Raw genomic sequence first — 12,033 nt, forward strand, 5'->3', positions numbered from 1 at the left:
TTTCATCCTTTTGTATGGCTGAGTAATATTCCATTGTATATGTGTATAGAAGCTGCTGTAGATATACAGCTGTGAGGGGTGTGTGTATATACACACAGCTTGTTACTCATTTTTCCATTTATGGAGACTTAGGTTGTTTCTGTATCTTGGCTATCATATTTGAATAATGATACAATGAGCTTGGCAGGAGTGCATATTTGGGTTAGCGTTTTCATTTTCTTCAGGTAAATACCAACAAGTGGAATTGGTGGATTTTTGGTAGTTCTATTTTTAATTTTTTGAGGAACCTCCATACTGTTTTCTGTTGTGGCTATACCCATTTACACTGCCACCAACAGTGCACAACAGTTTTCCCACTTCTCTCCATCCTTATCAACTTTTGTTGTCTTTTGGAGTGGCCACTCTAACAGGTATGAGGTGATAGCTCAGTGTGGTTTTGATTTGCATTTCCATGATGAGTAGTGATATTAAGCATCGTTTCATGTCTCTATTGGCCATCTATATGTCTTTATTTGAGAAATTTTCTGCCTAATTTTTTTAAAGTTTTTATTTAAATTCTAGTTAGTTACCATACAGTGTAATATTAGTTTCAGGTGTACAGTTTAGTGATTCAGCATTTTCATATGACCCCTGGTGCTCATCATAAGTCCACTTGTTTATCCCTATCACTTTTTTAACTCATCCTTCCACTTATCCCCCTTTTGGTAACTATCAGTTTGTTCTCTGTAGTTAAGAGTCTTTCTTGGTTTGCCTCTATCTCTCTTTTCTTCCCCTTTTGCTTGTTTGTTTTGTGTCTTAAATTCCACATATGACAGAAGTCATACGGAATTTGTCTTTCTCAGACTGACTTATTTCACTTAGCGGAATACTCTGGATCTAGAACCATCTGTGTCATTGGGAATTCAAAAACTACTTATAAATGAAGATGTAAATTGTTTTAATATTGTAGTTGGGATAGGCAGTGTTAATATAAATGTGATCTGTCAATTTCCCTCAGCAGTTCCGTTCTCTTCCTCCTATTATACATCCTAGCAGATGGAATATCTTTTTACAAAGTTTGTGTTGATCTTTACCGTGACTTCTGACCTATTAGAACTTCCCAAAATTCTGGACTGCTTGTGCAGTTTCCATCTCATATGTAAGAGTTGAAGAGTAGTCTCAAGGAAATCTTTTTACTCATTGGTTATTGCATATAACTATCATATTTACTTCCTTAATGAGGTTTTCTAAATGTAGCACCTTCAGCTTGCCTTCACTCTTGTATGTGATGTTCCAATTATATGATGACTCAGCTTTAATTTTTTAAATAGTGTTGTTACTTTAAAGAAACAAGGTTGATTTAAAGTCCTAGTCTTTTTTTTTTAACTTTTTTTTTTTTTTAAGATTTTACTTATTTCTGCAAGAGAGAGAGAGAGAGAGTGCGTGCAGGAGCACGAGAGCTTGAGAGTGCACATGCGGGCACTCGTGGGAGCAGAGGGAGAAGCAGACTCCCTGCTGAGTAGGGGGCCCAATGTGGGACCTGATCCCAGGACTCTGGGATCATGACCTGAACCGAAGGTGAATACTTAACTGACTGAGCCACCCAGGCGTCCTAAAGTCCTGGTCTTAATTTGTATTTTTTGTTTAGATATTTTTAAAATTTTGTTTATGTATCTTTTTCTTTTAAGATTTTTATTTATTTATAGGCAGAGAGCGAGAGAGCACAAGCAGGCAGAGCAACAGAGGGAGAGGGAGAAGCAGGCTCCCCACCGAGCAGGGAGCCTGATGTGGGGCTCGATCCCAGGACCCTGGGAACATGACCAGAGACGAAGGCAGTTGCTTAACCAACTGAGTCACCCGGGTTCCCCTGTTTATATATTTTTCTAAAAATCAGTCCTGCCAACCAACATATTTCTCTCTGGTTCATAGAATTTCCTTAAAAACAGTTAGCAAGCATTTATTGAGAAATTCTTTTGTGTAGAGCGTAAAGCAGTTGTCACTGAAGTATTAGAAGACACACTTTGGGAGGCAGCAGAATGGACTAGATAAAGTCCACTTGGAAAAAATTATATTAAAATTTATACTAAAGATATAGACACTGGAGGTTGGTGGAGAACAGTAGCTGAAATCCCTTCTTGGTAGTTTTCACAGCAGGCTCACCTTACCTGGTGACAGCTGAAATTTGGTTGAAGACTGAGTTAAGGGGGATTTCTTTTTGCTTCAGAATGTCCTGATTCTGCATTCATGTTGTGAGCCCTTATCTCTTTCTTCCTTTTTGTTTGTATATTTACAGCAACTAATAGAGCCAGTTGCATTAGCATCCTTTGCCAAATTTATGATTGGAAATAAGTGATATGAGACCTCCCAGAAATCCCATTTTGAGAGCCAAGCTTAGGGTGACTTTGTGTTCTTTTTCGTCATTTCTGTAAAACAAGTTTCCTTAAAGCAAAGAGTAATGTGAAAATAAGTAGAAGGAGGGAAGCAAAGCAATGAATTCTGAGTTAGATTTCTTTAGAAACTGTCCCGGATGTATTCTGTCTGTATGACTGCCCTTGTTAGTGTTCTCATGTTTTAATGTTGCTTACGCTACTATAGTGTAAGCCAACTTCAACTTAAGAGTTAGGATTGGGGACTCTGGGAAAGGTGCGTTGTGTTCTTGCTTGGCAGGACACTTGAGAAAGCTGTCATAGTCCCTTTTATGCATGAAACCGTGAGTAATCTGTAACATCTTGACATAGGCCAAGAATTTTGTTTTTCATGTTTGTTGTCCATAGTATTGGGGTAAGATAGATAAAATCTTCATTTTAACACATGGAGGAAATGAAGTGATTTGAAGTGTAATGACCATGCATTGTCTGTTCCTTAATAATTTGAGTTGGGGTGAAAAATTCACTGGATTTTTGGATCACAATTTTTCTTGATTTTATAGATTTACTATTTAGCATTGGAAGTTATGCATATAATTTTGCAAAAGTCTAATTTTTTGTTAGGTTTATTTATGATGATACTGTAGCAGACATTACATTGTGTGTTGATAGGATGAAAAGGAAACTTTCATCGGTTATAAATTTCATAGTCATAAAGCAAATACAGGTTTACACTTCAGCATCATCAGATAGTGAGGTGGTTAGTAGAAACTGATAGGCCATAGATTATCAAGATTAATACAGCAGACCATGATTAATGCCATAACTTGAATTTAACTTGGGTGGGCAGTGGCTCTATAAATAGGATCAGTCTTAAGTGGTATGTGAAAATGCTGGCTCCTAGCATATACCAGGTGATAAAATGCTGGTAAAATCGGATTTTATGGTATATTTTAGATGGGGTTTTTATATGCTTGACAGTGACTCTTGGTTTATGTCCTTTTTTCCCCCCCTCCTTTAGAATATGGTTTCTAGCTTTAGGGTTTCTGAGCTGCAAGTGTTACTAGGCTTTGCTGGACGGAATAAAAGTGGACGCAAGCATGACCTCCTGATGAGGGCGTTGCATTTACTGAAGAGCGGCTGCAGCCCTGCGGTTCAGATCAAAATCCGAGAATTGTACAGACGCCGGTACCCACGGACTCTGGAAGGACTCTCTGATTTATCCACCATCAAATCTTCGGTTTTCAATTTGGATGGTAGCTCATCACCTGTAGAACCTGACTTGGCCGTGGCTGGAATCCACGCGCTGCCTTCCACCTCGGTTACACCGCACTCACCGTCCTCTCCTGTGGGTTCTGTGCTGCTTCAAGATACGAAGCCCACGTTTGAGATGCAGCAGCCATCTCCCCCAATCCCTCCTGTCCATCCTGATGTGCAGTTAAAAAACTTGCCCTTTTATGATGTCCTTGATGTTCTCATCAAGCCCACGAGTTTAGGTAAGTGTTAGAGAAATTAGTTCCTTCCAGATGAGGGAATAACTAAGGCAAGAGGCCTTCAACTAGTGATTAACGATTTGCTGTTAATACTATAAAATGGAAACATTAATGGCAAGTAAATGCCAGATAAAAAATATTGGCAACCATGACTGAAATCTAGTATAGAAACGCTAATTCATCATACCTACATTTTTATAGCTTAGAACTCAAATTACATCTTTGTGTGTAGGAACAGGTACAGATATTGCTTGTGTGTAATTTGTGTTTTGGTATTTTTACAGATATTTAGTTTCCATTTAACATAGTGTTTAAACTGCTTTCGTAAGAAATACACCTTTTATACTTAATTCGGCACATGGAGTTTGACACTTGTGTTTAGCTTTTTTAATATCCATCGACTGCTCAGAAAGTTTAATTTTATCATTACTAAAAAATGATACGTGGGACTTTAACAAATTCTTACCTACATGATGGCTTCTTTGTTATAATGGTATGATTTCTTATTGCCTAATGAAATTATTTACAGAGGTATTTGGATTTTTTGATAAAATAAATTGTTTAGGAAATGGCATTTCGTAGTTAATTTTGGAGATTTTTTTTTCCCCCCTCATTCTGGGAAAACTCTTTTTATTTCAAGTCATTTGGGAACTCTCTTAAATATGTACCAGTGTGCTTTTTTCCTTTTGTAGAAGATTATGCTGCTGTATATCTTGGTTGAGCCAGAAGGAAATTTTGAGGCGTAGGACTGGTTAATGGAGTCAGTATGGCCTGATTGATGGCAGGTCATGGTGGCTGTGCTTTTCTCAGCCCCTTCCTCCTTGCTTTAAATGTTTTAATTTAGCAATACTTAGCCAGGCAGGTAGAGTAATGCATTACATTCATTACATTCATTATGAAGTAAGGATTGTGTTCACCTTTTATTATTTGTACAAAGTTCTTTGAGTAGAATTATTGCTTCAAAGAGTAAGAACATTTTAATTTTAGACTCTTGATAACATGTTGCTAAATTAGTTTCCAGAAGAGCTGTGCCAGTTTGCATTACACAAAGTGACAGAGTGTCTCTTATGGCCTTTATTCCTGCCTTTATTAGGTGTTATTAAAAACAAATCTTGGTGATTTTGGCAGGTGAAAGCTTGTGTCTTGTTTAGATTTTTTATTTTTAGAATTAATAACCGGAGCAAACATTTTTAAATGTTTATTACCCAGTTGCCTTTCTTTTTTGCTTTTACAGAGATTTAGAAAAAAGATTCACCTGTTTTTTTAAACAGGTTCATTTATTTGGTTAAAATGGTTCCATAATTTATTTTATTTCCATCTTTGTCATGGTTTTTGGTTTATACCAGTGGAGCATATCATGGCTCATTTCCATTTTTTTTTCTCAGCAGTTACTGCAATTTTTTTTTTTTTTTTTGTATGTATTTTGAGAAAGATTCAGACTGGTAATATGCTTAGGTGCTCCTACCTAATGGGACTCCTCAGGAATATGGCTAAGATGAGGCTGGGGAAGATGTAAGAGGGCGGTGGGGTTGTAGTTACAGTGAAAGGGACTGAAAGAGACCTGATTGTGTGCCTGGAAAGAAGATGCAGGCATGTGTCCTATCTATTCTTTAGCATCAGTGGTGCACCAAGGGGTGAACTCTGGAGAGGCTTTGTGATTTTCTTTCCGGATTTCTCTGCTTAGTTCAAAGATAGAAACTGGAGTTTTCTGCTTTTCTCTATTTCATAGAGTTTCTCTTTCACTACCTCCACAAGGTTAAAGGAGAGTAGTAGGCGTTTTATAAGTTTGCTAAGATAAAATTTTCCTATCTCATTTCACTTAGATAAAATAATGCCAGAGGTATTTTGTGTTGAAGAGTGGCTAAGAAAAACCTGCCTTTTGCTCATAGTTTAAATTAGAATGTAAGAGATAACATGTAACCTTAAGGTTTATGAAATAACTTTTACCCCTGAGCTAAAAACTATCTATGCGTATGTTTTTCAAGAGTCCTGCCTATCATTGTTTTTATGAATTTATAGACTGATTCTTGTTTTAAAACAATAAACATTTCCTTATCTTGCCTTCCCTAAGGAGGAAAAAAAGAATTTTCTTAATGTATGTAATCTTGTTATGTCATATTGATAAAACAGTGATCTAAGAAATGCTCTTTTAGACTTGGAGGTAGAAAGTTAGAAAATCCACATCAACATATAGTTTGCCAAATGAAAGTGGAAAAAATTAATCATTTCCAGTAATGACCTTTAATTGAAAACTTTAATTGTTGCAGTGTCTAAGGACATTCAGAAGCTTCCTTAATTTTTATTAATTGTTTTATAATTTGAAAATATACATAAAAATAGAAATTCTGCGGAAGTTCATTTGTTTGGAATCCTGCTATCGAGAAACCTGTTTACATTTGGGGATTGAGAATTAAAAATCCTCAGGAGGCCAAAGAGATATCAAATCCATATTTCAAAGCACAAATTCTTAACATCTGCAATCCAGTCTGTGTATACTTGATTTTATATACAGTTGATTAGATGATTTCTAAACCATCAACATATTGTTAAGTAGGAATGAATTGACAACGTGAGAGAGACTAGAGGGGCCGGGCTAGCAAAAATAGATACAAGAGGTCAAAAAATGTTATTCCCAAACCTCTTGGTATATTGAAACTGATAGCCCTTAGTAGTGAGGGAGTTGCTGTTACAGCATGGCCCACGATTTGATGCTTAAAAAGAACCCAAGAAACAACCATGATGTATATATTCTGTTTAAGGAGATACATTGTAACATAGTTTTGTAGTTTGGAGTTATTTCTATTCAAAATGGTTATAGTAAAAATATTTTAGCCTTTAAAATGGCCAACTATGGCGTTCTGAAAAACAAGAGTGTACACAATACTAAATGAAGTTCTCTGTGACTAAGGTTTTACTCTAACAAATGGATAACCCCATAATTCAAAAACTAACAGAACTCTCTGTTCTTCCTTAAATAGCTATTATGATTTGCTTTCACAGGTTGTCTTTTTCTCTTCTTTTCAGTTGTCTTTTTCCTTCTTTTCTTTTTAAAGAGAACTTTTGAAGATGAAATCCTTTGGGAATTTTCTGTTTAAGAAATTTGTCTTTATTTAGTCTGTACAAAAGAATATATATAAAGCATTAAGGTGTAAAAAAAATCAGTGAAATGAACACTTGTGAAACCACTACCTACTTTTGTTTTTTGTGTTTGTTTTGTTTGAGCTGAGATCAAGAGTCCCACCCCGTGTTCCTCCCACCCCCCCACTGCCTAGTTTTTTAAAAAGGAACATTGCCAGTATCTTCAAGCCATCTCCTTGCCTTTTCTGAGTTAAATCACTATTCTGAATTTATATTCCTCTCCTTTGCTTGTTTTACCATGTATGTATTTTAAAAAAGTAATGTTTGATTTGCTTTTGAAATTTATGTGATGATTTATATTCTTTTGTGACTGGCTCTTACATTCATTGTATGTTGATACATCTAGCTGTTTGGTATTTTGTGAAATACCTTCAGAGTATTTTGAGCCTTTAATTCCTTAAAACTTACTCATTGTGCTTTTCAGATTGCAAAAGTGATTTATGCTAGTAATTGAAAATTCCAGCATCATGGAAATATAACAGAAAGGGAAGGTCCCTCATAACGTCCTATATTACCCAGCTGGAGTTGTAGCAGTAGTAAACTGTTTTTCTGCATATGTTGTCATCTTCTGTCTCTTCCTGTTCATTAAAAGAGCTTTTTCCAACTGCAGAACCACTGTGCCACGTTTCTAGTGAGAGAGGATACTGTTTTACTTGTATCCTCTGCCAATAGCACCTCCTGGAGTTCTGCATCATGATGATCTTTCTTAACAGTGTTTCTTGGAAATACATTATAGATTTGTGGGTTAAATAGATCTTGTTATCTTGTAGATGTACCATCACTTAACCAGTATTCTGTTGGTGGACATTTTGTTTTTTATTTATTTGAAAGTATTTTAGTACCCAGCATGGTCGGTCATTATTCTTGCAGTTTTAAAAACATTGCTGCTATTAGAATTTTTGCATATGTGCTTCTGAATACCTAGCTGCTGAGCATTTTTGAGCATATTTATGAAGTATAATGCCACTGTGAAGTCAGTACAAGTACTTAATATTTTGATATTCAGCTTTTGTTTCAGTAGTTGCTTCAGAAACCTTATGCCTAACATTTATAATCCAGCAGGGTATGATTGTATTATTTTTCTATATCCTCATCAGCATTAGTCTTTTAATTTATTATTGGCCTTTTAATCTTTAAACGGTGAGACTTAGTAAGAATTAACATTTTTCATATTCTTAAATTCCTGAATATTAGGAAATAACTCATAAAGCTTTTTGGGTGCAGTTAAACAGGTTTAAAGTGATGTGCAATTAATGGAAAGCCATTAAAATAGAACCTCACTTCTAAGGAGTTTGGATAAATTCAGATACTATACGCATCATTTTTATTAACACAGCTAAAGGGTATGTAATGAGGATTTAATTTGCGTATGGTCATGTAGTCGAATTGTGGAGAAGCCAGAAATATGAGGAAGCCATTAGGAAGTTGGTTATCTATTTGGGGAGATAGTATTAACGTGAGAGCCAGGTAGCTATGAGGTATGTGCCTGTATGATGAAGAGCTATAAACTGTGTGTCTGAAACTCAAATACTGTTATCGGCCTCAGGATCGGCAAAGTCAGTCAAGACTTCTTGGAGTAGGAGTGAGGCGTGAAGGAGCTTTGAAGTATGAATTTGTCTACTTTGGATGGCATTTATAGGAGAGGAAAAACCAAGAAAGGGGAGAACTGTGAGTAGTCACAGTAGCAGAAATGAAAGTGGCATAGTTGTGAGATCTGACCAAGGAAACTGTTTTGAGCAGAGAGTAAGACTTGGGGAGACACTGGAAATGTGGAAATGGGGAAATGTAGGTTTGCTAGGGAAGAGGAGGGGCCTTTGTTATGGAGACGCTCACAGGTAAAGGATCTTGGACTGGGTTCATTCTGAAGTAGGAAGCTGCTGAGCATTTGTGAGCAGGGAAGGGTGGTGAGAGTGAGGCTAAGGATGACCAGCTCCGCACCCGTGTTCTGAGGGGAGACTGGAGAGAGGCAACTTTGCTCTTCATTTCATTCCAACAATTACTTGTAATAGTTCTGAGTAGGCTGGTGGTAGTGAAAACGGAGAGGAAGCAGCCGAGAAGAAAATTTTAGAAAGCAGGACTTAATGACTAAAAGGATATAGTGGATGAAGAAGAGGACTGGGGTAAAGGAAATGAATGATTTCCAGTGATGGGGAAATTGGTAACTATTCTCCTGTTTGAAAGTTCTGAATTAAAGTCACTGTTTTTATGAGAAGCATGAAACCTCAGTGCTCTACTCTCCCCACATGATCTTTGCAGCTGTTGTATAGGGAAAAAAGTCCTTTCGTATTAACCATCACTGATGATTATTAATACAGTGATGGTTTCTGTCTAGATAAAATTCTTTCAAATGACTCAGGTTTCTGAGTGAATTCCATTAAATTAGAAAAATTGGGGTGTGTATATAGGATTATCATTTGAAAAGTGTTCATATAAAACAATGTTCAATGATAACTATTTGTAAACAACTGAATATGGGAATATAGAATCACTCAAGTGTTTATTGAAATGTGCCTGTTCCAGTGTGTTAAGAAACGAGTTATCAAAAACAAGCTCATTTACAAATATAGAACAGAACTTTTTGTATTTATTTCTTTTATTATAACTGTATGAGAATATTGTTTTTGTGTGTATTTTTATTTATACATGTTTGAGGGTTGTTTCCCCACTTTGGATGCAGAGATATGATGGGAAAGGGAATAAATTATAAGAGTATTCTTTGATTGGCAGCAATGGTACAGTTGATTGGTGGGTGATAGAGATCTTAGAAGATGCAGTATAATAAACTATTCATTTTATTAGCTAAGGATAGAGATCTTAGATGATGCAGTATAATAAACTTTTGTTTATTCATTGTTATGTTATGAATTATTATAATTATAGATTAGCTAGACTGAGCCATGCTAATTCACAGAACTGCCTATATAACATCTTGATTTAACTCTTCCCTGAGTGGATCATTTTATAAATTCCTGTTAACCTAGGCACTCATTGCTAGGAAACATTCTTGACTAAATGTAAACCAGTTTATTAAAAGGTGTCCGTATAACTTTCTGCGGTGGGGGAGCTTGGGAAGTTTCTTGTTTTACTAACAATAGTTAACATTTTTAGGCATATTAAAATATTTTCTACTCGAATATCTTACCAAGAGAAAGTCATGATTATTGAATAGTTGGCAAAATGCATCTGTTGGACTGTATTTCTTTCTTTCTTTCATTTTTTTTTTTTTAACTTTGGCTGTCTTTAAAGGCAGACTTTTTTTTTTTAAATAGAGGTTTATTTTCTAATATATTTTTTAAGATTTTATTTATTTATTTGACAGACAGAGATCACAAGTAGGCAGAGAGGCAGGCAGAGAGAGAAGGGGGAAGCAGGCTTCTTGCTGAGCAGAGAGCCCGATGTGGGGCTCGATCCCAGGATCCTGAGATCATGACCTGAGCTGAAGGCAGAGGCTTAACCCACTGAGCCACCCAGGCGCCCCTATTTTCTAATATTTTTTTAAAGATTTTATTTGAGGGACGCCTGGGTGGCTCAGTTGGTTAAGCAGCTGCCTTCGGCTCAGGTCATGATCCCAGCGTCCTGGGATCGAGTCCCACATCGGGCTCCTTGCTCTGCAGGGAGCCTGCTTCTCCCTCTGCCTCTGCCTGCCATTCTGTCTGCCTGTGCTCGCTCTCTCTCTCTCTCATAAAAAAAAAAAAAAAAAATCTTAAAAAAAAAAAAGATTTTATTTGGCAGAAGGCAAATGCTTTACGACTGAACCACCCAGGTGCCCCTAAAAGCAGACATTTCTCTCTCTCTCTCTCTCTCTCTCTCTCTTTTTTAAAAAATTAACATATAATCTATTATTTGCTTCAGGGGTACAGGTCTGTGAATCTTCAGGCTTACACACCTCACAGCACTCACCATAGCACATACCCTCCCCAGTGTCCATAACCCAGCCACCCTCTCCATACCCCTCTCCCCCCACCAGCAACCCTCAGTTTGTTTTGTGAGATTAAGAGTCTCTTATGGTTTGTCTCCCTCCCGATCCCATCTTGTTTCATTTTTTCCTTCCCTACCCCCTAAGCCCCCAACTTTGCCTCTCCGATTCCTCATATCAGTCAGATCATATGATAATTGTCATTCTCTGATTAACTCATTTCGTGCAGCATAATGCCCTCTAGTTCCAACCACATCATCGCAAATGGCAAGATTTCATTTCCTTTGATGGCTGCATAGTATCCCATTATGTATGTATACCACATCTTTACTCATTCATCTGTTGATGGATATCTAGTAGGTTCTTTCCGTAGTTTGGCTATTGTGGACATTGCTGCTATAAATATTCGGGTGCACATGCCCCTTCGGATCACTACTTTGTATCTTTAGGGTAAGTACCCAGTAGTGCAATTGGTGGGTCATAGGGTAGCTCTATTTTCAACTTTGTGAGGAACCTCCATGCTGTTTTCCTGAGTGGCTACACCAGCTTGCATTCCCACCAACAGTGTAGGAGGGTTCCCCTTTCTCCACATCTTTGCCCACTTTTGTTGTTTACCGACTTGTTAATTTCAGCCATTCTGACTGGTGTGAGGTGGTATCTCATTGTGGTTTTGATTTGTAATTCCCTGATGCCAAGTGATATCGAGCACTTTTTCATGTCTGTTGGCTACTTGGTTCTCTTCTTTGCAGAAATGTCTGTTCATGCCCTCTGCCCATTTCTTGATTGGATTATTCTTTGGGTGCTGAGTTTGATAAGTTCTTTATAGATTTTGGATACTAGCCCTTTATCTGATATGCCATTTGCAAATATCTTCTTCCATTCTGTCAGTTGCCTTTTGGTTTTGTTGACTGTTTCCTTTGCTGTGCAAAAGCTTTTGATCTTGATGAAGTCCCAAAAGTTCATTTTTGCCCTTGCTTCCCTTGCCTTTGGTGATGTTTCTAGGAAGAAGTTGCTGCAGCTGAGGTCACAGAGGTTGCTGCCTGTGTTCTCAAGGATTTTGATGGATTCCTTTCTCACACTGAGGTGTTTCATCCATTTTGAGTCTTTTTTTGTGTGTGGTGTAAGGAAATGGTCCAGTTTC

General features: G+C 37.1%; 1 protein-coding gene across 7 annotated transcripts in view; it reads left to right on the forward strand.

The window, feature by feature from the left end:
- PIAS2 (protein inhibitor of activated STAT 2) overlaps positions 1-12,033 on the forward strand; it is a 90,308-nt gene that overhangs the window by 19,061 nt on the left and 59,214 nt on the right. For all 7 annotated transcript variants that reach the window (XM_032859469.1, XM_032859466.1, XM_032859467.1 and 4 more), the window contains exon 2: positions 3,367-3,841. In XM_032859469.1, coding sequence (XP_032715360.1) covers positions 3,367-3,841 — 475 coding nt within the window. The remainder of the gene's footprint in view (positions 1-3,366; positions 3,842-12,033) is intronic.

Source organism: Lontra canadensis, unplaced genomic scaffold (assembly GCF_010015895.1).
Source record: "Lontra canadensis isolate GAN:19392208 unplaced genomic scaffold, GSC_riverotter_1.0 scaffold17, whole genome shotgun sequence".
NCBI lineage: Eukaryota > Metazoa > Chordata > Mammalia > Carnivora > Mustelidae > Lontra > Lontra canadensis.